General features: G+C 36.4%; 1 protein-coding gene and 1 non-coding gene across 2 annotated transcripts; one reads left to right on the top strand and one right to left on the bottom strand.

Moving 5' to 3' along the window:
* Positions 1 to 256: 256 nt before the first annotated feature.
* On the bottom strand, positions 257 to 21,471 carry LOC133197737 (uncharacterized). The gene is made up of 7 exons (XM_061333919.1): positions 21,362 to 21,471; positions 13,417 to 13,523; positions 13,137 to 13,246; positions 10,899 to 11,057; positions 7,047 to 7,150; positions 5,453 to 6,597; positions 257 to 5,270 (listed from the first exon to the last, which is right to left on the bottom strand). Exons 2-7 carry the CDS (start codon positions 13,499 to 13,501, stop codon positions 526 to 528), a joined length of 6,348 nt encoding a protein of 2,115 aa, XP_061189903.1. The 5' UTR covers positions 13,502 to 13,523; positions 21,362 to 21,471; the 3' UTR covers positions 257 to 525.
* Trnai-aau (transfer RNA isoleucine (anticodon AAU)) lies at positions 19,101 to 19,174 on the top strand. The gene has a single exon. It is a non-coding gene; the product is annotated as a tRNA-Ile (tRNA).
* Positions 21,472 to 26,259: the final 4,788 nt, after the last annotated feature.

Genomic DNA, 26,259 nt, shown 5'->3' with positions numbered 1-26,259 from the left:
CAGCAAAGTGATTTTCATTCCCCATGGTCAAAAAAAGTATTGTGAACTTAACAGATATAACATATATGTTTAAATCAATTTGAAAGCAAAACTGTTGGTCCCAGGCACTTAACTATAAACATGTTTTACTGCGATAGCAAATTTAGGGAAATTGGAATTGATTTAGGAAACACATTTACATACATTGTAAAAGCTGGGCTAAGTTTAAAACCTGCCAGAAATTTATTAAAAAAAAAAAAAACAAAAAAAAAACAAACAAACAAACAAACCGAGAAATATGAATAAAAATGATTTCACACACTAAGTTTATTCATATTTGCAAAGAATTCATAATGAATTATTTTGATTGCAGCTAAAGGCCAAACTACTAATAAGAGCACCAAGGTAAAAATGAACACAAGTACTAAAAGAAAGTCTGCTCTATCTGTTAATTATCTTGCATGTTCTCTGACAAATCACAATACACACACATCCTCTCACACTAATTCAGAATTATTGCAGTACATGTATTTGACAACACTAAGTTTACGTTTTCTTGAGACCCTTGCTCCCCTTCTTGTTCTTCATGGCTGCCACATCCACCTGATGGAACTGTAACATGTCTGGTTTTCTGTTTACTATCCCCTTTATTTTATTGGACCCCGTGGATTTCTTCTCTGTTCCCTCCTCCCCACCCTCCTGCGTTTCCTGACCCCCTGTCTCCCCGACTACCACTCTCTTTGGACCACCCCTCACTATAACTGTTCCTTTCCCTCCCTGGATAGATTGTTCTCCCTCCCCACTTTTCTTTCCCTTCTCCCCAACCTTAATACTACCCTCACCCTGTGTACTTTTCCCTACAAAATCCTTGGGCTGCATTATGTGGAATTTCTTAGCCAAACCTGGCCCTAAGGCAGTTGTGGTTTTCTTCTTTGTGAAGCTATTTGAGTCATAAATATGGAATGTAAGTTTGCTGGGAGACACTTTTTCACTCGCTTCTTCCACCTCTTTCTCAACAGTTTTGATGGGTGTCCCCCCTCCCCCACCTTTCTTTACAATATTTTTCATAGTCACAAACTTCATGTCTGGATTATTAAAAGAAATCTTCCCTTTCTTCATTTTTCCTTCGCTGTTCTGAGTTGATTCTTTTGTTGATTCGTCTCCTTCACCTGCATCTGTCTGTAATTTTTCTGCACTGTCTTCCAAGTCATTTTTACTCTCTTTGGTTGTGCCATCACTTTTGACCTTCTTAGGTTTCTTGGTTTCCTTGTTTTGTTTGCCATCAGATGCAGTTGAATTCTCTTCTATCTTCACTTTCTTAGCCTTCACTTCTTCATTCTGTCCAGGATTCTGTATATCATTGCTGTCTTCCTTGACACTTTTCTTTCTTCCCCTCTTTCTTGGTGGCTCTATTCCATCTTTCTCGGATTTCTCTTTATCATCTGGTGAGGATGTCAATAAGGATTTCTTACCAGCCTTTGGACCAACTTCTTTTTTAACATTGCTTTCACTCCCTTTCTTGCCTTTTGAGGCTGAATCAGAAACAACTTTGGCCACTCCCTTTGATGTACCACTTTTGTGTGTAGAAGCAGTAAGAGCATCCCTCTTGCTTCCTCCTTTTTGTGAACTTTTGGTCACTTGTTTTGATTGTTCCTTAACGTCTTGAGATTTAATACTTTTCTTTGATTTCATGTTACCTTTAGCTGTTTCTTGCGGTCTGCGTTCCATCTCGGATGCTTCCATGTCAAGCTCTTGAACAGAAGCAACCCCAATGTCTGCCTCACTGGAAGATGGCTTCTTCTGTTTAATAATTGTCCAGGAATGGTTCTTCCGCCTGTGTTTCCTCTTCTTTCCACGAGGCCAACCCCCCTTTTTACGTCCAGGCATATCAAACTCTTCTGTTGTAATTTTTCTGTCCTCCTCTTGTTGAATAAGTCGCTTCATCAACACAGCCTCTGTGGCTTTGTCTTCCTCCGAGAGCACCCCATTTGATCCTCTTTCTTTCTTTACTAAACAGAAAGCCTTGAAGTGGTTCATCAGAGATTTGGGATAAATAAAACCTTTGTTACAATAAAAGCAAGTGTGTCTTTGTTTTTGATGAAATACTTCATTAACATTAGATTTGATCAGTTTGATGTCCTTGAACTTATCCTTCTCGTCACATTTTTTCACGTGTCTCTCTAACAGAGAGATGGTTTTGAACTTTACCCCACAGCCTTTGCACTGTTGTTTATCTAGGACTTCTGAAAATTCTCGTCGACGGATATGATTTCTTGGATTGTAGATCACAAAATCTCGTTTTCTCCTAGACTTTTTCTGCTGGATGTTCTCCGACACCTTCATCAATTTTACAGCCTTGCTTTGTTCAGTTTTGATTTTTACTGGTGAAACAGATTTCCCAGCTGCTTTGCCTTTAAACTTCATAGTTATAGCACTTTTACCTTTAACTTGTATATTTATCTTCTTTTCCACCATTTTTTTCTTCTCATTAGGTTTTATAGATGGAAGCTTCAGTGTCTTCTGCTCATTAACTTTCTTCTCCTGAGATGCCTCCATTTTGTCCTCAACTAATTCTACCTTCTCAGGGGTGACTCTCTTCTCAGAAATGGTTTTCTTGTCTGGAGTAACTTTCTTCTCTGGGGTGGTTCTTTTCTCTACCCCAACTTTCTTCTGGACAATATTTTTCTTCTCCACTGGAGTGGTGGGTCTCTCGCTGACTTCACTCACTGTTTTCTGCTCCGGACCCACTTCCTCCGAGTTCACAGATTCTGCTCTGACAACCTTGTCTTCCTCCTTGTCACTTTTAGCAGAAAGTTCCTTCATTCTAGAATTAAGCTCCTTAATATTCACTTGACTGGGTAGTTTGGATGGACTCTCAAACTCCCCGTTTTCTGTTTTAATTGGTGTTTTACGTTTGTAGTATGATTTCTTCTTTTTGGGAGATGGTTGAGGAGTGGCACAGTTAATGATATGAACTCGGAGTCTGTCCACACTTTTAAATGACCCTCTGCATCGAGTACATGTGTAGGATGGTCTATTAATAGCTCTCTCCAAGGCTTTTCCAGATGACCCTAGTAACCCTCTATTGCATGGTTTGGAGTAGTAAAGACTCTCTATCTCATGTCCTTGTTCCACTTCCATGAAGTCACAGTAGATAGATGGATGCTTCTTCCACTGGTGTCGGAGTAACCTATCAAAGTCTGGATAGTGTCTCTTGCAGACAGAGCACACATAAGCTGTGTCTCCCAGCTTGCCAAACATGATGGTCTCATAGTTGTAGAGTGGACTTCTTTGAGGAGAGTTGCCTGCACTGGAAGACTTTGGCTTTTTCTCTTCAGTTCTGCCCTTAGTTCCTCTGGCCAAATCAAGTCCCTGCAGCATCAAGTCATGGTCTTTGTTATTTGTTTGGTCTGAGTCTGAGTCCGTGAACAGGTCCACTAGTAAGATTCCAGAATTACTGTCATCACTGCCAGTGTCCTCAATCTTTGGCTTGCTGTCTGACCCATCTCCAACATTCATACCTACTGTGGAGTTATAATCAGCTGAGGCTTTAGGACCATTCAAATTGACATCATCATTTTGTTTTTGCAACACAGAATCAGTCTTATTATCTTCTTTCCCTGTTTTATTCTTTTCAGCTTTCTGGAGATCACTGTGACAGATCACTGTTAAGCCACCTTTCTTCAGTTTACTATACTCCATGATTTTAAATATATGCCTTCTTGGGAGATGCTCACTTTCACCGTTTTGCTGGTTCTCCTCTAAGCTCTGGTCACCACCTTCAGATTTCACACATTTCTCTGTTTTTTCTGTACTTTCTTGTGATTGTTTTCTGTTCCCATTAATGTCACTGGGACTTATACTACTCACTGCTGAAGTCTGAGAGTCTTTAAGTGGTGTAGACTTCATCTCTGAAGATTCCTTTGTTACAACACGTTCCTTTAACTCTTCATTTATTTTGTTCTCCGTATTTAGTGGCTTATCATCATCTGATGATTTCTTAGGAGTCTCTTTTTGATCAAGCTTAACATTAACATTTACTTTCTTATCATCGTTTTCCAATGTCTCCGTGACTCCCTCCTTCGTGTTCTGCTCTTCGGAATCATGGCCCAGTTTTTCTTTTGTGTCACCAGTTTTGTCTGCTTCATCTTCCAGTGGTGCTATTGTAATTGTTCCATTGTCCTCTTTAGTTTCTGCACCAGAAGGTTCTTTTTTTGGAGTCTCTGGCACCAGCATGGCTGCTTCTTTTCCTGAGAAAACAGAGGTAATCTTCAGCATGGGAGATTCACTCCTTTCTGATTTGGCTGGAGAGTTTGTTACACTGCTGTCAAATCTGTTACCCCAGATACTGTCTCTGCTATCATCCTTACTGTCTTTGGAGTTTCTCCTTCTGGTACAAAGAGCTGGCCCACGGTCATCTAGAGAATTCTCATCAATATTCACATCAAAATAATTTGGCACTTCTTTCTCATACTTCTTCATTAGCTCTGATGGATCTAGTGGGCAATATTCAAAGTTCTCCTGCAACAACCTGGGATTGTAACTAAGTGGAAAGTTGTACTGGTCCAAAGCAATCTTACTGGGTTCTTCCACCTTTTTTTCTTCTTCCACATTCTCCACATCCACCTCCTCTTCCTCCACCTCCCTTCTACTGTGGGCCTCCAGTGCCTCCTGTCCCCCATCCAGATAACAAGTCAGGTTCTCTGCGATATTGTATGCCACATTAGCAAAGAAGGCTGCTATAAGCTCGGGGTTCTCCTCTACCACATTGGCTGACTCTGAGCTCCCTTCCGAGTTAACATTACTGTTAATTTCATCATCTGGTTCTTCATGAGCAACACGACGATGTCGGCACATGTTCACATACTCTGTGAATCTCTTCTTACAAATTGTACATGAAAACTTGAATCTGGAGTCTATTCCATCCTCAATCCTGGTCTTGGACTTCTTTTCTTTTTTAGCCTTTGTCTCTTTGTCCCCCTCATTTGAGCTGCTGCAGGTGCTCCCTCTGTCAGATGACTTGCTGTTCTCGTTTTCGTAGCTGTTATCCAGGTACTTCTGAGCCTTAACTCCCAGCTTTCCCTGCTTCTCCAATAGCTTCAGAAGCCTCTCCCTGTGGACTGTGGGGTGGAGAAGTCGGATGTGCTTCCTCAGAGCGCCGACGTGAGAGAAGACTGCCTCACAATGACGACATGGCACCTTACAGCCGATGTGAATGTTCATGTGCTTCTTCAGATTCGTCATGGAGGGAAAGGATTTGTCACAAACAGTGCATTTGCAAGGGCGATCATCTACAAAATGAAATAATAACAGAAATTAAGGGCCAATGAATTGATTACGAAAATGAGAAAAATTTAAGAATTATTTGAGTTTACATGTAGACAACAAAATTTAAGCTCATTTAAACCTTGCACTAAAGCAAGCTTTTAAGAAGAATACGTGAAATAGAAAATAACTGGATATTCCCACTTACCTGAATGAACAGCTTCATGCTTGACCAGATTTGTGGAATACTTGAATTTCATTGGGCACTGAGAACACATGAATGGTCGCTTGGGATCTCCACTGTCATTAACTGGTTCTATTTTGATCTTCTGTTTACTGGTTCCTACTGTGTTGTTCCCAGAAGTTTTTCCCTCATGGACTAGTTGATGGCGCACCAGATTCATTTTAAACTTAAAGGTCATATTGCACAGACTACAAGCAAACGTTTTAGCATCTGGAACTTCAGAGTGTTCCTTTGTGTGGTCTGTAAGTTCAGGAGCCTTATCAAACAGCTTATTGCACACATTACACCTGTATAATCCTGGATAGAGTCCAGACTCAGTAAATTTTTCATCTGGATTAATGTCAGCTAAGGACTCATCAAGATTTTCCTCAGTGTTACTGGCTGTGTCTGTAAATGATTCCTCTTCAACTGTTTCACTAGCAGAATCATCAGACTTCTCATCGTAATTTGTATCACCATCCTCCAGTTTTATATGAATATTCGTATGTATCCTGTTCACAGCTTCTTCTCCATTTTCCTGAACTACTGCATGATACTGAGAGGCCACTGATATCATGCAGTTGGTTATGGCAGCCTTACTTAGATACTGGCAGTTGATGTGATTGCGTAGATAGTGCCTCTTTAAGCTGAATTTGTGCCGATATAGTCCTCCACATATATTACACTTGTACATGCGGCGGTTATTGACACTTGTAGCAATACGATTTAAGAAGCCAAACTGGTATTCCCTCCTTTTTGGAGGGTACTTCCAATTATCCTCAATCTCCTTTATTTTCTTTTTATCGGCCTCAAAGAACTCGGATCCACCATTAGACGTGCTGTAGACCTTGATCGTGTCCACGTCCAAACTATTGAAGATCTGAGTGGTAATGGCTTCCGTTGTGGGATCCTCCGTCACAGACTCTTGAGAATCCACACTTCGCTTTGTTCGTTTCTTTGGAATGAGTTCTGCCAGAGACACCTCTTCCACATCTCCAAATATCTTCTTCTTTTTCCGCTGACGTTTTTCACTTATCGTAACATTCTCTCCTAAACCAAGGCTAGAGTCAGATTTAGATCTTTTAGTGGTCTTTTTCTTGGGGCTTGTTGTACCTTCAATATAAAAAAAACTAACTTAAATTTACAGCTGAATAAATAAATAAGCCTTATCATTTCTAGAAAATGACATAGCTATCTTTTACATCATAAAATAAATCACAGTATTTATTGTTGAAAATGTAATAAAATTCATAAAACTCAAATAATATCTTTTTACTAAATAATTCAGTTAATTAAGTTCAGTTATCATGATAACATTTGATAAATTTCATTTCAAATCACAAAAAAGATGTACAGTACTACTAAGGAAAGGACCTATTAAGTTGAAAGAAATTGTATACAATCCTTTTGTATACATGTATATTATACAATAAAATATGTTCAAACAGACTTAGTTAAAAATTTGGTATTAGAGAGTTAAAAATGCATTATCATTTCACCTTGCAACCCTGTGTGATAATAATGTTGTAATAATAAATAATGACAATAATCTTTTAAGTACATTATGTATGTATTAAACCCTTTACCTTTGGTCTTGCTGGCCTCAGTTTTACTGGAATTACTGTTCTTTTTTATGCGACTTCTCTCAAACCAAGTTAGGAGTTCTTCACCAGCTGGTATGTCCTACAACAAGAGAAGAAACCTCAGTGTATCATCAGACAAACAAAGCAAATAAATCACGACTCTAGTGATTAGTTTGAATTGTGTTCATTTGAAATTTATTTAGTCATTATTTCACAAGACTGTCTGAATGAACAAATGAAATTCTAATGTGGAGTACTTAAAAATTAAACACTCCAAGGATGCTGGAAAATTGAGTGTGTGATTGGGTACAATTCTATTGGGGCTCAAAAATAAATAACAATGAAAATATATATCTGAATCAGAGTTTTGCAGTTCATAACAATGTACATGTCAATTATGATGTAAAACAAAGATAATATTCTAATGAAAACTCAACAGAAAATTTATTTTCTTGTTACTACAATTTGCATATTAACATTAAAATTACTGTTATTATGTCATACAAAGCTTCAGAGGAAATGTAATCTCACTAATCTTGTATAAAAAACTTTATGCTTAATTGTTCTGATGATGACTCCTTAGTTGAAAAACTAGTCAACAAAATAAATCTACTTTTACATTCTCATTCTTACATTCAGACAAAAAATGCAGGAATGGGGACAGGCCTCCTGCAACCACCCCCACCCCCAATTCCAAGCGTCTAAATGTTATGTTCACTTGAAAGGAAGTAGGGTGCATGTAAATAAAGTTTCCAGAACTATATTTGTATCAATTTGGAAGTTCTCAATCTATTTTTAGTCCAATGTAGAATAAATACATCCTTATGTTCACCTGAAAAGTCAAGTGCAAGGTGAACATAATGTAAGGTTTTTTTCTACAACGTTGTATCTCAGCCAGTAAGAGAGCTAGAAATTATTCAGATAATAATAGGTTTTATTAGATAGTAATTGAATCATATTTTTATGAAGATAATAGCAATGAATATTGTATCGTGAATAGTCCTATTGCTCATGTGAAGTGCAATGGGCCTTAATCCATGACTGAATTGCTATCTCTTTTCTCTTTGATGACCAAAACTAATTAGAATTTAGCATTTAAATACATTAATCATTTGGAAATGTTTTCAAAGTTCCTCCTGAACTGACTGTACTTAATGTGATGGCCTTGTAGAACACCCGAGTCCCCTCCTGAACCGACTCTAGTTTTACTTAGGCCATAATATAAATAAATTCCTAGATTCTCATCCCCGCCCGCCTCAATTTTTTTACCCCTGTCTTGATTTTTTTAAATTCTGTTTTATTTCGTCTTGATTCTGATCGGGATCGGTATTCAACTACCATTCAACTTTCCTTTTAAATCCCTCGAATGTCAGCATGTTTTTTGACAGCTGACAAGATCAAGAAGATGGTAATTGCTGTAATATATATGTACTATAAAGTGATCATTGGTTGTGAAAGATTGGTGATGATACATGTATGTATTAAGAGATATGCATATTTAAATGGACCTCTTCTGTGACTTTTATTTGGGCATTATAGATAAATATGCACTGATTGATCAGGTCAGCAAACAAGAGGCCCATGGGCCTTGAATCGCTCTTCTGATAAACTGTACAACCTATCACTTCTATTTGAAGTATCCTGTATATTTACATAAACCCTTGAAATTCCAATTCACACTCTGAGAACCCAAGATGATTCTAAGCCAATTAGTACCTGAGAGTTGGTCATGATGACCTACTTATCACTTGTCATTCTCTGAGGACCCATCAACTAAGTTTGATGATTCTAAGCCAATTAATACCTAAGATATTTTTTAAAATTATAATCATAAAATTTTATAAGTAGGTCAAAGTGACCTACTTTTCAATTGTTTTACTCCAAGGACCCAAGATGCATCATCTGACAAAGTTTGATGATTCTAAGCCAATTAATACCTGTAATATTTAATCAAAGCCATAAATTTTCAAAAGTAGGTTACCATGACCTACTTTTCAGTTGCTGTACTCCGAGGACCAAAGATACATCGACTGACAAAGTTTGATGATGCTAGCCAATAAGTACCCAAAATATTTAATAAAAGCCATAAATTTTCAAAAGTAGGTCACAGTGACCTACTTTTCAGTCAACCTACTCCGAGGACCAAAGATGCATCAACTGACAAATTTTGAAGATTCTAAGCCAAATAATTCCTGAAAATATTAAATACAGCCATAAAATTTCAAAAGTAGGTCACCGTAACCTACTTTTCAGTTGTTGTACTCCGAGGACCCAAGACGCATCAACTGACAAAGTTTAATGATTCTAAGCCAATTAGTACCTGAAATATTTGATTAAAGCCATAAATTTTCAAAAGTAGGTCACCGTGACCTACTTTTTAGTCGACCTACTCCCAAGACCCATGACGCATCAACTGCCAAACTTTGATGATTCTAAGCCAATTAGTACCCGAAATATTTAATTAAAGCCATAACTTTTCAAAAGTAGGTCACAGTGACCTACTTTTCAGTCAACCTACTCCGAGGACCAAAGATGCATCAACTGACAAAGTTTGATGATTCTAAGCCAATTAGAACCCGAAATATTTAATTAACGCCATAAATTTTCAAAAGTAGGTCACTGTGACCTACTTTTTAGTCGACCTACTCCGAAGACCCAAGATGCATCTACTGACAAAGTTTGATGATTCTAAGCCAATTAGTACCTGAAATATTTAATTATAGTCAGATAAATTGAAAAATAGATCACGGTGACCTACTTTTCAGTTGACCTTTTTTGAGGACCCAAGATGCATCAACTTACAAAGTTTTATGATCATAGGACTTAAAATGTCTATGCCTCTAAAACGCTTTGAAATCGAATGCCTGCAAAGTTCAAAAAGTAGGTCACTGTGACCTACTTTTTAATGAATACGTTTCATGGCCCCAAGATGCATCATCTTACAAGATTTAATGATTCTAAGCCTCCCCGTATTCGAATTAATGACCTTAATTGTTTTTAAAAAGATTAGCCATAAAATTCAAAAAGTAGGTCAAGGTGACCTACTTTTTAGTTGATGTACTTTGAGGACCCAAGATGCATCAACTGACAAAGTTTGATGATCATAGGCCTTAAATTGTTCAAAATATGCCTCTAAATCATTTTGAAAAAGAATGGCCGCAAAATTTGAAAAGTAGGTCACCGTGACCTACTTTTGAGTCAACATGATATGAGGTCCTTAGATGCACCAACTGACAAGATTTGATGATCCTAGTCCTTATAGTAAGCAAAATATCAACATTTTAATAAAATGTAATTTTTGGTCAACTTTGAAGTGACCTTGAGACCACACCCTTTGCCCCAGGGTAAATCCCCATGCAAATTTTAATCTACAACATATATTCATCCTTTTGTGTAAGTTTGGTGATAATCTGCCCAGTGGTTCTTGAGAAGAAGATTTTTTAGCAACCAGTACTTTTGTTTCTATTTTCCTAATTATCTCCCCTTGTTAAAGGGTCACAACACCAATTTTAGTATAAAAGGGAGCCCTTGGGCCAAGGATACCCTGTGACAAATTTGACAATAATTGGCCAAGGGGTTCTTGAGTTATGGCCCATATTCTAAAAAGTTTACGCACACCACACACCGCACAAATGGCCATAGCATTAGCTCTTTGAGCCTTTGGCTCAGAAGATCTAAAAATCTGCACAATGGAAAAAATAAAAAAATATAAAATAAAATCTGCCTGCCTGCCTCAATTTTTCAAAAAATTTGGATTAGAATCTGGGAATTTTTTTTATTATGGACTTACCCTTATGGTCTTGTAGAACACCTGTGTTCCCTCCTGAACTGACTCTATTTTTACTTACCCTTATGGCCTTGTAGAACACCTGTGTTCCCTCCTGGACTGACACCAGATTTTGCTCCTCCAGGTAGCGGGCACAGTTGACATAGCGGGTCCAGTCTCCTTTGTTAGGGTCTGTGGCATTTATTATGTGAATGAGTTCACTGGTCTCCAAATCATAAACCTAAAATTTCACAAATATATCAAAACACAGCAAAATCTGTATTGATCAGACAAGTTCTCAATACATACATGCTGGTAGTCTGTATGTATAGGTATTAAGAGTCAGGTTATTATAAAAAAAAAAAAAAGAAGACCTTAACAAGAGGCCCAGGGCTCACCTGAGCACTATGGCTAGAAAAAAGCAGAAATTAGTTCAGTCTTGAAAGGTTGAAAAGTTTAAATATAAAAGTGGTTCGGGGGGGGGGGGGGGGGGGGAGGTGGTTGATTTGAACTAACTTGAATCTATACTTCATAGGAATGCTTTTGAATTGATATGACAAATAATGGCTTTGCTGTTCTTAAGAAGAAAATTTTTATTGATATACCCTTTGTATGACTATGATCCCCTGTTATGGCCCCTCTATTCTCCTGGGGGGTCATGAATTGAACAAATTTGAATCTACATTACCTGAGGATGCTTCTATTTAAATATGACCAATCATGGCTTTGCTGTTCTTGAGAAGAAGATTTTTAAAGATTTTTCCTATGTGTTCCTATGTAAAACTTTAATCGCCCATTGTGGCCCCACCCTACCCCCGACGGTCATGATTTGAATAAATTTGAATCTACACAATCTTAGAATGCTTCCATATAAATATCACCGATCATGACTTTGCTGTTCTGGAGAAATAGATTTTTAAAGATTTTTCCTATGTATTCCTATGTAAAACTTTGATCGCCCATTGTGGCCCCACCCTACCCCCAGGGGTCATGATTTGAACAAACTTGAATCTAAACTACCTGAGGATGCTTCCATATAAATATGACCAATCATGGCTTTGCTTTTCTTGAGAAGAAGATTTTTCCTATATATTCCCATGTAAAATTTTGATTGCCCATTGTGGCCCCACCCTACCCCTGGGGGTCATGATTTGAATAAATTTGAATGTACACTATCTGAGGATGCTTCCATATAAATATGACCAATCATGGCTTTGCTGTTCTTGAGAAGAATATTTTTAAAGATGTTTCCCATATATTCCTATGTAAAACTTTGATCGCCATTGTGGCCCCACCCTACCCCTGGGGGTCATGATTTGAACAAACTTGAATGTTCACTATCTGAGGATGCTTCCATATAAATATGACTAATCATGGCTTTGCTGTTCTTGAGAAGAAGATTTTTAAAGATTTTTCCTATATATTCCCATGTAAAATTTTGATCGACATTGTGGCCCCACCCTACCCCCGGGGGTCATGATTTGAACAAATTTGAATGTACACTATCTGAGGATGCTACCATATAAATATGACCAATCATGGCTTTGCTGTTCTTGAGAAGAAGATTTTTAAAGATGTTTCCTATATATTCCTATGTAATACTTTGATCGCCCATTGTGCCCCCCCCCCCTACCCCCGGGGGTCATGATTTGAACAAATTTGAATCTACACAATCTTAGAATGCTTCCATATAAATATCACTGATCATGGCTTTGCTGTTCTTGAGAAGAAGATTTTTAAAGATTTTTCCTATATATTCCTATGTAAAACTTTGATCGCCCATTGTGGCCCAACCCGACTCCTGGGGGTCATGATTTGGACAAACTTGAATCTACACTACCTGAGGATATCTTGATGTATTTTGTGTACAATTTTTTGAATTAAAATCACATGAAAACAGTGGAAGGGTTTGCATTTTTAAACACTTTTATCAGATAATACTCTTTTTGTAACCTTGGCAACATTTTTTCAACAAAAATCATTGTTTTTATTAGGGCTGTCATGGTTCCAATTTTTTCGGGTCGGGTTGGTCCTGTAAATTTTTGGAACAAAAATGGGGCAGGGGGAATGTAGCTATAGCAATATCATTCATCAGGCTGATTAAAATACAGAATTTTGCACACAGTATCTCAATGTAATTTACATGAAATTTAAATGTTTATATACAGAACTATGGAGCTTAATATGTAGTCTGCATGTGTGCCATGTTTCGCTGAAATCAGGCCAAAACTTTATAAGGAATATCATTTTGAGGAACTGTCCAGAAACAAATAGACAATGATCACCAATGCAATAGCTCACATTGTAGACCTGTACTGACCTCCCAGGCATATCTAAAATCTATCTTCTTCCTTTCATGTTCCTGGACAATTTCACCTTTAAATGGTCCAAACAGAGACCCTTGTTTGACATCACTTGTACACCAGGCACCTACAGATATACAGACAAGTCACAGGTAATCATAATAAATGTACAAAGGACAAAATAGTTATTTGTGTTTCTCATTTTTCACATTCAATGTCCACAGAGATGTACTTTTTCATATAACAGTACATGTAATGGTTTGAATGTAGTTTATCAAATGAAACGATTTTCCTCACCAGTTATCCTTCTGTCCACCTTAGAGGGCTTCAATTCTACCCCCTCTGGTGCCTTGATGTGACTGGGAATGTTTCCATACACCATGGTAATGACCTATAACCTCATCCTGAAATCAACAAAGAATACTGAATATCTGTTAACAACAGTCAAATCCTCTCTGTCTTCTGTGAACATAAAAACGTCTTGATCATCAAGTTACCAAACAACATCATATATCTGTATCCCTATAACAACAACCTAACATTTGAGTGATACTTGAACAAATAGCATTTCCCTTTTGCACCATAGGAAAGTGTTGAAAGGAAAAAAAATCAAGACAATACAATTTACATTTTTTTCTTCTTCATTCATACCAAAGTTGATTAAAATTGGGTAAGCCATATTACAGAAGAAGCTAAAAATGTTTAAAAGTTTGTCAGTACTAGCAATGCATAATCTTACAACAAACACTGCACATTTATGGATGGGAAAAGATAGCAATAGTGACTCAGCTGACATAAAATCACCTGAAAATTCATGTGCCTTTAACTTTGTTAAAATAGTTAATTAAAGGTTGCTATTTTTTCTCTGATTATTAACTATATCCTTTGCATCAGGTGAGGTATGAAAATGAGTTTCTCCAATTCGATTATCCTAGCATCATGGCTAAAACATGTTTCTCAAAAAAGTACAGAGGAGAATCTTTCACTTTAATGGCAGTAACCTTGACCTTGTCCAATGTTTGATCTACGTTTTCACTATTTCATGAATTTTATAGCTCTGAACCTGTGACCTTGTTCATATCATCTTGTTCAGGATCATTATACTACTCTGGTCAAAAGTTATCTGTTTGTAAACTAAAAGCATTTGTTTCTTCTGTCTCTCTCTTTGGAAGATTCCTAAGTTAGGGGAGAAATGAAACTATTCATTTTATAATATTATATAACCAACATCACTTGATTATTAAGGAAATAAAACTTAAATAGATCTTCATGCATTAGGAATCAGTTCACTTCCTACTACACACTATAAGCAGTATAAAAAACAATAACAGCATAGTGTGTCACATCTTACAGACAAAGGTCATTAACCAGGGAACTACTGCATAGAGTCTGCATATTTTTATATTAATTAGAATTATGAAGTGTGCCTATTCATTCAGTACAGGTTACACTAGAACTACATTGTCACATGATTCCAGGACAAAATTTATTATGATACAGCTGAGATGAGCTGTCATTAATGTTCACTATATATGCACCTTATAAACCTGATATTATGGGATGCTTACCCACCCATGGCACCTGATCCCTCCTCTGTTTTCAGTGGTTTGTGTTGGCTCTGCTCACAATTTGTATTGTTTTAATGGACTTTTGAGAATGATTACTGTCCGTTATATTCACATTTAATACATTAGATTCCCTTCTACAAAGAAGAGTCTCTTCTCTTACAAGTTCCTTCTGAAGATATTTTTCATTTAGAGGAATTAGCACTTTTTTTATTTCTAAAGTTACAGAAATATGATTAACCATCCATAGTTTATGTTAAAAGTGCTTCAAGTTAAAATGTTGTTACTACATAATTTGGATGTGTGCGTTTTAAAATGCTGTTTAGCCAAAATCTCAAGCATGACTACCAACGCATCAATTTATATGGCTGTTACCATAACCACAAAATACAAAGGTCCTCCCAATAAATCAAAGACTTCTGCAATGATTTGAAATATTTTTATTTTTCTAATACTATTCATAGTTAAATATTATTTAGATATAATAATTACATATACAAATCATTATTACACTAAAGAGAAATTAATATTTTTTTTTTAAGTTTTACTGATGGAGGATCTATATGCAAGGAAACTACATAACATCCTTAAAAGTGATCAATGCAAAACCTGTTGGTCCTTATAGACAGAACTTGTAGAGGGCTGCAGGGCATGTGCTCTGTGTAAACTGAATAAAGAATCAACAGCATAATTATGTACATGCAAACAATTCCTTTTAAAAATGGATACAGGACCACCATAAGCTAGAACATTTATGCCAGGCATACACTTCTGACAGTTCAATCTATTCTATTTTTAAGTGTCTGCCATGTTATTTGATTTTATAAAATATAATTATGCATTTTCAATAATTGACAAACTTTGCCCCACCCTAGGGCCTGAACCCTGAGCCAGGAACTTCATAATTTTGTTAGAGAGCTTAACTTGCTCATAATAATCATGCCAACATTTTGAAAGATTAATGTCACGGACTAAAGATGATTTCCAAAGATTGTATTTTTATGGTTTTTACCCCAAGTCTCAGGCCCCTGGAAGGCAGATACTACAAAATTCTCAGTTTTGTTTAGATCCTAAGAATTGTGTAGGAGGACAGACCTCCAGTCACTCTCCCTAGAAGTAAGGTGAAGGAGGAGATTAAAATAGGCTACGTTTTTGAATCCTCTCCTTAGGAATAAGGGGGAGATGGAACTGAATAGTCTATGTTTATGGATCCTAATCCTAGAAATAAGGGGGAGATGGAACTGAATAGGCTATGTTTTTGGATCCTCTCCTTAGGAATAAGGGGGAGATGGAACTGAATAGGCTATGTTTTTGGATCCTCTTCCTAGAAATAAGGGGGAGATGGAACTGAATAGGCTATGTTTTTGGATCCTCTTCCTAGAAATAAGGGGGAGATGGAACTGAATAGGCTATGTTTTTGGATCCTCTCCCTATGAATAATGAGGCTGAGATGGAACTAAATAGGCTATGTTTTTGGATCCTCTTCCTAGAAATAAGGGGGAGATGGAACTGAATAGGCTATGTTTTTGGATCCTCTCCTTAGGAATAAGGGGGAGATGGAACTGAATAGGCTATGTTTTTGGATCCTCTTCCTAGAAATAAGGGGGAGATGGAAATGAACAGGCTATGTTTTTGGATCCTCTCCCTATGAATAATGAGGCTGAGATGGAACTAAATAGGCTATGTTTTTGGATCCTCTTCCTAGAAATAAGGGGGAGATGGAACTGAATTGAATCCTCTCCCTATGAATAATGAGGCCAAGATGGAACTAAATAGGCTATGTTTTTGGATTCTCTCCCTATGAATAATGAGACCGAGATGGAACTAAATAGGCTATGTTTTTGGATCCTCTCCCTATGAACAATGAGGCCGACATGGAACTAAATAGGCTATGTTTTGGATCCTCTCCCTCAGATAAGGAGGCAGAGATGGAAAAGGCTATGTTTTTGGATCCTCTCCCAAGGATTACAATGAGGTGGCCTCCATCAACAGAGAGAAAGAGAGGACCTATAGAAACATACTGGAGATGGTCTATAGAAAAAGAATTAAAAAGAGAAGGGTGGACATGGGGAAAGATCTAACAATGGTCCCAGGAGAGGCAGCAGTGAAAGGCATTATGTGCAGATCAGCAGAGGAGGATTAAGTAAGTGTAATAAGAAGGAGAAAATGCTCCAGACCAGGATTCGAACCTGGGTCCCCTGAATCACTAGTCATAGGTTCTCTATCAAGCTATCTGGCCACCAGCGATCTAACCTGCCTGCTTCCTTTAAGTTCTTCACCCCCAAAGACACCAACCCTTCCCTGGCAGGTCTTTCACCTGTCACTTCCAGAGCATGGTACCAAAGGTATACCTGGCCACTTGCGATCGAACCTTCCTGCATGGCCACCACATAGTTAAGTAACTAAACTTGATGACATAATAAAAAGTACCTATTTTGCATTTGTAACAGGGATACTCATTAGTTCCTATAACAGACAATCAAGTGCCCCATCTGAACTGAGAAACATGGACTCTAAAGTTGTTCCATCAATAGTATCAATGCGTATGTTTAACATCATGGTAAGATAACACTGAAAATAACTTGCTGGCTATTGATTTACTGGAACACTTCCTGTTGTAAAACTTAACAGTGTAACTTTTGAAATTCTCAATGAAATTATTTAAAACACACAATTGTGAGATTGATAAATTAGGTTTCCACTAGCAGATACAGTATTTGTATAATCAGCATATTCCATCCTAAGTGATGAATATTCATGAAACATAAACACACACACAGCCATAGAAGGAGTAGCATGCATGTTGCATTTCAATGTGTATCTTCCTCAAAATCTGTCTACCTGAGAGACAAAGCAACTAAATTCCCAACATTTAACTGAGCTACAATAAAAGATATATTATAAATGCAGAATAAGAGAAAGTGTCCACCTTTTCCTTCTATAGAACTTGATATAGATATCTAAAGTTGAATGACACCATCAGCTATATGTATGAGGCCTATATAAAGAGGGACAGACTTCTCAGGTAATTAATCTATCAATCACTCCGCTTCTGTATACATTATATATATACTCAGATACAGTTTAAATGACCAGGTATTGTGGTATATCACATACTCTCTATTGATCAAGCCCAACTCTATACTGTCGAAGAGCATGCTAATTCATGCACTTCCTGAACAAAATCCTAACCTGGCCTATTTTTTAGAAATTTGTCATGTATGCACAAATATCAATTTGACATGACCAAGATCAAAAATAGTTTCCCAACGTACCTACACATAAAACTCCTATCCTTGCAAGCAGAAACATCCTACCTATATAGTAAACCAGTAGTGATGATCTCTTACAACTAGATTAAGTTTCACTGAACCATTTTTACTTCAGATCAGTCATTGAAACTTAAATTTGTAAATAGGACCACTTTGAGTGTTTCCAAGAACATGACCCAATTTTAAAGAACTGAAATTCAAACTTCTACTTTATTTACTGATCAATAATAAAAACATTTCCAATACTCAAATTGAAGCCAGTCAGTTTTTCACAAAAGATGTCCATAAGAGACATGCAATTTTCAAACAAGTATAGACTAATAAAAACATTTTCAATACTGCAATTAAAGCCAGTCAGTTTTTCACATAAGTTGATGTCCATAAGAGACATGCAATTTTCAAACAAGCAAAGACTATTTATAAACAGATGTACTGTAGGACCTGTTCAGATTACTTGGCTAAATTATTGTGAGAGACCATTCAAACATGGATACCCTGTTGTCTAAATGAAGCCAGATTTTTCCAGTTTTCAATGTTGCTTCCTCAACTTCTGCATAAAATTGTGTTCCTCAAATAAAGTTACAGACTTGATAAAAGTCATCATCAAAGATTGTTGTGTTTGAGACTTTCAGGAAGGGAGCAAGTTTTTACAATGCATTAACACTTCCATTTCTGTTTGATAATACCCCCGTCTTTTATTGTGGACCTGAAACCGGGCTCAATACACATGGTATAACAGCCCAATCCCAATGGCAGATGCTTGAAATGTGATAAGTTTTACTGTTATATCGTCATGATCAATCAGCAGATGTCAAAATATAAATTCACTGATATGTTCAAATTTCCAATACACAAAGTATTACTTCCATCTTTGTTGTATAAATCATTAAATTGTAATGGTTTGGGCCATGGATATTGGCCTGGGTAGCTTAGTCGGTAGAGCACCTGACTAGACATGCAGGGGTCCCGAGTTCAATTCCCGGTCCACCATACATTTTATTCCTGTTACAGATTTGTTGCAGTTGATCACCCCTGGACTTGCAGGTGAAAGTCCTGCCAGGGGCAAATAAGAACTTGGATTGTGTCTTCAAGGGTGAAGACAATTTAAGGAGGGAGGAATGTAATGGTTTGGGCCATGGATATCGGCCTGGGTAGCTCAGTTGGTAGAGCACCTGACTAATGATGCACTGGTCCCGGGTTCAATTCCCGGTCCAGCCATACATTTTTTCCTTTCCTGTTACAAAATCTTATATAGGTCTCCATAAGACAGGCAGGATTTCAAACAGATGACTTTCAGTATTTCAATTTCACATTTTGTATTTATACACTCAATAAAATTCTAACCACATTTCACTATTATGCATGTGCAATTCCTTTTATTTATTTAATTTTTGGAATCTACTGTTTACCTTCATAAAATATTTCAGAACTGACCTTGACGAAATTAATGAGAATCTTCAGGGCTCTCACACCACTTTTTGGTGCATGAGCCAGGGCCAATAAAGTTAGAAAAATCAGTGTCCCTTTTTTTTTGGGGGGGGGGGGGATATTAGGGAAATCTTAAACATTAAAACTCATCATTTTTTTTTTTGTGTGTGTCTGTTTCGTATTTTAAATTTACTTTCTGTTTCTTTACTTTTTAATATAACTGAATATAATTTTGGGGGGTTGGGGGAGTGGGGGGAGGGGCAATGGCAATTGGTAAAGTTAATTCATTCAGTTCAGAAGAATGACCATTCTTCTGAATTGGGAACAGGGCCTATCAATGTCCCCAGTTAGAGACAACTGAGAGCTCTGATCTTATAGGTATTGTAATCCCAAACCCTTCAGATTTTGTAATTTGAGTTATTTAAAAAAAAAAAAAAAAAAAAGAAGCCATCTCTATGATGTTATTTGTGAAACAGCATGGGTTTGTTATATATGTTATGTTTTAATTCAATTCTGAATTAACATATATTCTTACCTTCAACCGAAACAGATATTTGTCAATTTAATTGAATCATAAAATCAAAGCATACATTGCAATATTTGTATATTCATGGGCAACTTTTTTCCATTAAAAATAGATGCGGGTAGTAACGACACTTGTTCAGAATACCATATCGGAATCCTCTGATATTATTGAGACCGAGGTGTTCCTGAGGAGGTTGGATAATCTTCATTTATCAGAATAAGGCTTACAACAATTCCGATTATAATTATCAACAATAGATTAAAACATTGGTGATTTTGAAATATCATCACTCCTGATGAATTAATGCTGAGCTTAATTCATGTTCAGGTAAAACTAGTTTGAATAGTATTATTTTTTTTTTCCTTATAAAGTCTTTACATAAACATTAAATTCAACCCTCTGTAGCTTTTAAGAAATAAGAAATGTCAGTACAGTTAAATCAATCTGGATAAAATATGAGAGACAATAAAATCTATACTGTTAACAACTTCTATACATATTTAGTTATTCTATAAATCAATATGACTCTTTGCATCCCAAACTGAGCGACGTCTTCTCTTGAAGTGTTAATTTTTTGTCATCTGTCGATTTTAGAAAAACAAAGACAAGACTAAGCGCTGCTTAATGTTGACAAAATAAGAAAGAGCGGGGAAATACCTGTACATATTTAACAGACTCCTTTATCTGTGGTTAAGATTGCGGAACCTCAGATAAACTAGCACATCTACCAGTGACTGTGGATTTAACACACAGAAAAAATACTGCTGTTTAATTAAATGCAAAAATTACCTGTAAATGTTAAACAAAGTCTAAGAGTGTAGTTTTACAACCCCGTTTTTCACTTTATCTGAAGATGACTTTCATATTGGACATCTTCCTGTTCTACCATACTAATTCAAAGAAACGTCTATAGGAGTCTAATATCCTACATACATGTAACTCGGCGGCCATATTGCAATCCAAAACGGCGACCTAGCTTTCAAAGTCGACCAGAGTTATTCGATCGCCAAAACATTTCTAACCCAAACTTCGCTTTTCTGTTGCCTTCATTACAAACAACAATGTTTATTCTAGTGAATGATGTGCTTATTTTGCATGTTTTATTATTATTTTCCGTGTTAGGAGCATTAACTCGTTCCTACCTATCACACAGATACAGAGTCATTCATCAGATTAAAACACCCCACTCTTTGTTTGTTATTCTAAAGTTTACTAACACTACAAATAAAAGTGCATACATTCACGTTTCTCACGATTTATTATCACTTTTCATAACACTTAAACCCATCTACATTAAATATAAACACAAACAACGTGCCATGCAAGATGCAACTTCTCCAAATAAGAGTCATTAACGAAAGTAAATAAAACCCTCTCAAATGTCAAGAGTTTTCATAAATACAGCAAAATTCACGTGAGAATAGGCGAAATATAAAACAATAGTGCTATACCTGTGGTCGAAATCCTCTAAAACTGGCCTAAAATGACGATTTTCTGGGTCCAAGTTTCAACTTTCATACACCACATGGAGAAGATAGTCGTCATTCAATGTAGATTTCTGATTGACTGGTCCAAATAAGGGGGGTTGAAATCATGCACAGGTTATGGTCTCTGTTGAAATCATTAACATACGGAGAGGTACTATATTGTAGCCATCAATTGAACAAATTACGAAAATTAAACATTTTGATTTATTAAATATTTTATTCTTAACTAAAAACAAACATCTTGTTGAAGTTCTTTAGAACCTGACGCCCCTGATTTGATCAATAGCCGCGTCCAGATTATTCACTGAAGTGATACCTTTGTCCTCCAATTCTCAAAATACAATGTAAGAAGAGGTACATCAGGTCCCCTTACTGAAGAAATAACAAAATTATTCTGCTTATTCTCTAATTCATTAATTAGGCTCGTGATATAAGCTGTGTTTTTAATTGGAAACACGATGTATACATGGTATAGTACACATAAGCGATGTAACTCATTTAGGGGCTCCATCTTGACACCTTGTATTTATAATGTCACAGGTACTAACTCGAGGCCTCTGTCTTACAAAACAGAATATTTCATATGTAACACAGGACACAGGTTCTTAAATATAACATTCTTTTTTAACATATCGTTTGTAGATACATCTCTCATCGATGAGTTTTAAGTAACTGAGTTAGATTTTTATCACCTTCGGATTAAATGAAAATTGGAGTTAAAGGGAAATAAAGAATGAAAATGTATATAGATTCAGAACACGTCACACATAACCTTAATTACAAATAACTTGATATATTATATAATTCATTTTTAGACACTGAACATTTCGAGAAAAAATTCTTTTTATGAACATTAATATATCATAATTTGACGAAGATCATGAATACGTACAATCAAACAACTATTCAAATGTAATTTTCAAATATATTTATACATTTATAAATACAACGGTGGTGTTTTTTTTTTTTTTTTTTTTTTTTTTTTTTTTTTTTTTTTACAATATTTGAGTGGGAAAAATAAAACACATTACTTTTAATTTAAATAAGTAACTAAAGAAATGAAAGAATTATTTTAAAAAAGAGAGAGAGAGAGAGAAAAAAAAACATCTGATTGACACGTTAAATTAAAATAAATATTGCATGTAGTTGAGTGTAACATTCAAAATTTTTACCCCAAGAAAACCATCGTCAACCGAGGCGCAGCCGAGGTTGACAATGCTTTTCGAGGGTTGAAAATTTTCAATGTTATACACTCAACTACATGCAATATTTATTATATTATACTGAGTGTTTTATACAAACACATATAACATTGAACCTTGCGCGCATAAATTCTGTAACTATTTTTTGGAATATCACCCGTCGTCAAGCAATGTTGACTGTTGCTATGCTGGAGGGCGTGGCTTCATCATTCAGCGGGTAATAGTGTTTTTTAACAAATGTTTCTCGACGAATCAGATTCAATTAATTTACATGAAAGTATAATAATGTTTTTCATGCACAAATATCATAAGCAACTAAGCGGAACACCTAATAAAAAGAAAACTGTTTATAATTAGGTGAACAGGCAAATACATTGAATTTTTATAGATGGAAATCTCCTGATGTCCTTCAAAACTGTTAATTCTTCTCTCAGATACATCTGCAACGGGCTAATGTCAAAAGTTAAAGCAATATGAGATGCAACTTTGATGTCAGAAATTTTAGTTGCAAAATTATAATTAACTATTTCAATGACAGAAAAAAAGTTTATGAACTTCAGGGCCCGGTTGTTCATATTTGAGATGGAAGAACTATTTAGAAGCTTTGATTGAAGCAAAATTACATTATTGTCGTCCTGTACAATACTCATTTCTTATATAATACATAGGCGTCGGAAGCAAATTGAAAGTGGGGTGGCTAATTGAAAGGGGGGGGGGGCTAAACCAACGAAAAAAGGTAAGCCCCAATTTTCAATGCTTATATTATGTCTATCTTTGAAAAAAAAAGTGGGGGGGGGGACGCTAAGCCCCCCTTACTCCCCCGGTTCCGACGCCTATGTAATACTGTATATTTCATTGTACAGAATCCTTGATTATAAAACAATTTGACACTTTATTTCTGTCTAATTGATCAAAAAGGTATAAATTACACACAAATTAAAATAACATATTTTAACAGCAAAATAAAATTCTCAAAAATGCAGTTCATATTGCTTTAAAAAAGTTACATTTCAAGGATCCATTAAAATTAATTAAGTAAAACTTGTCTAATCCGGCCACCACTAGTTCCAAAGAAATTGGCCGGATAAGACAACATTCCGGACAGACAACATTTTAAACAATTGAAATTACTGAAAGGGACCTGAAGTTAACATCGTATTAGACAAGATTTCGGAATACACAACATCCGGATTAGACAAGTTTCACTGTAGTTCCATGTATACCGAGAAAATACGACATAATATCTACCTTAAAAGACAAATATAAGACCAAGCATTATAATGAATTAAAACATACGCACTATTATGTAGTATTGAACAGAGCAATGTATAAAGTGATGGAAGTGAGTGAATGTATATGAACCAATATTTGAGTCAATGTTTAATACGAGTCGATGGTAGAGAGTGATTGTAAAAGTCGATGTCAGAAAGTGAATACGAGTTGATGGTAGTAGAGCGTGATGTTGAAGTCGATGTTTCAGTCGATGTCATAAAGTGAATACGAACCGATGGTAGTGGGTGAATGTTTCAATCGATGCCATGCAGAAAGTTAATTCCAGCCAATGATGGAGAATTATAGTAGAATAGAATTATATAAAAAGTATGTGTGTGAAATACATGTAAGTATGTATGCATATAGATAATGTATATATAAACAAATACTTTTGCTCAGAACTTATGTAAATGTATATACACTAGTGTATACTACTATAGTATCTGGTTTCTTCCCCCTTTTTTACGTCTGTTTTTTTTTCTTCCATTCATGCAACTCTTTCTCTCTTATGTATAAGTATATTGCATTACATGTATATGACTGAGTATTAACAATGTACTTTGTTTTTGTCCCTTGAGGACCCTTAATTGGTCAATAAACTAATTGATAAAGAGGAATTATAAGCTGATGTATGAACCGATGGTAGAGAGTGAATGCATGAACCGATGGTAGAGAGTGAATGCATGAACCGATGGTAGAGAGTGAATGCACGAAGCGATGGTAGAGATTGTGATTGTGATCCAATGCCAGAAAGTGAATATGAGCCGATGTCAGTATAATGAATGTATCATGTTGTAAATTTTGCATTTACCTCCCCCTAGTAAATTCAAAATTTACAACATGATAAATGTATGAACCAATGGTAGAGAGTGAATGAATGAGCCGATGTGAGAAAGAGAAAGTATTGTTATGTTGTAAATTTTGAATTATACCAGGTGGCAGTAAATACCACATTTTCAACATGACAACTAGTAAATACAAAATTTACAACAAGACAGTATGAACCAATGGTAGAGAGTGAATGAATGAGCCGATGTCAGTGAGTAAATTACGAACCGATGGTAGAGATTGAATGAATGAGCCGATGTCAGAAAGTGAATGTATGAACCCATGGTAGAGAGTGAAGGTGAACCGATGCCAGAAAGTGAATGTTTGAACCGATGGTAGAGATTGAATGAATTAGTCGATGTCAGAAAGTGAATGTATGAACCCATGGTAGAGAGTGAAGGTGAACCGATGCCAGAAAGTGAATATGAGCCGATGTCAGAAAGTGAATGTATGAACCGACTGTAGAGAGTGAAGGTGAACCGATGCCAGAAAGGGAATGTATGATCATGAACCGATGGTAGAGAGTGAAGGTGAACCGATGTCAGAAAGTGAATGTATGAACCGGTGGTAGGGAGTGAAGGTGAACCGATGCCAGAAAGTGAATGTTTGAACCGATGGTAGAGATTGAATGAATGAGTCGATGTCTGAAAGTGAATTTATGAACCCATGGTAGAGAGTGCATGGATGCTGTCTCATTTACCTTTGTTTTGGTTTCTTTGCTCCCTTTTGGATACACGTATTATGTACACTTGATGAGTTTGACCAGGCACATGGAAAGAAATAACACCAAAATTTGAAGGACTGTGCCCCTTTTTTTGAAATTCGCGTCTTGTCCGAAATTAAGTTCCTCCCATCAAACATTTTATAATTTTTTTAAAAATAGTGTATATAATTTCAACACATAGGCGTCGGAACGGGGGGGGGGGGCTAGGGGGGATTAGCCCCCCCCCCCCACTATTTTTGCAAAGATAGACATAATATAGGCATTGAACATTGGGGGCGTAGGTTTAGCCCCCCCCCTTTCAACAGGCACATTGCAGTGTATAATCAAATAAGGGCAAGTGGTAACGTTTGAAAAAAAAATGGTACTGAAAGAAGGTCGATCCATCAGAACAGCAGTATGGTGTCACGCGCAACATGTTATTGGGCACTGTCAGGTCGCAGGATGATTTGAAACCCGATTTCAAATGAATAGATGTCATTGTTCTGGAGAATTTCGTCACGGCTCCAAACTCTGCGACATTTCCATTCCGGATCTCCAAAGCTGTGTGATATGTCCTTTGATGTAATGTAGACAGAACATTTCTTCAGTGCTACCAAATAGCTCTAAAAACTGTCACTGACAAAGCATATGTCTCGCATATTATGTTAAATGGCGTTGCTAAAGATTAGCTGATATAAAGTATGCGGGATTTCTGTGTGATATATGGTATAGCTGTTTCTGCATGAAGCAGACACGTTTCCTCACCCTTTTACTCGGGGTAGTACTAAGAGTTTTCTACTCAGTGTTTATAACTGGCAAATATACAGATTAGAAAATAATTAGCCTCTAACAGTTTG

This window comes from Saccostrea echinata, unplaced genomic scaffold (genome assembly GCF_033153115.1).
Source record: "Saccostrea echinata isolate AGI-Se365-2 ecotype Australia unplaced genomic scaffold, CSIRO_AGI_Sech_v1 ptg000030l, whole genome shotgun sequence".
NCBI lineage: Eukaryota > Metazoa > Mollusca > Bivalvia > Ostreida > Ostreidae > Saccostrea > Saccostrea echinata.
Note: the sequence above shows the minus strand (reverse complement) of the source record. Positions and strands in the feature narration are given on the sequence as shown.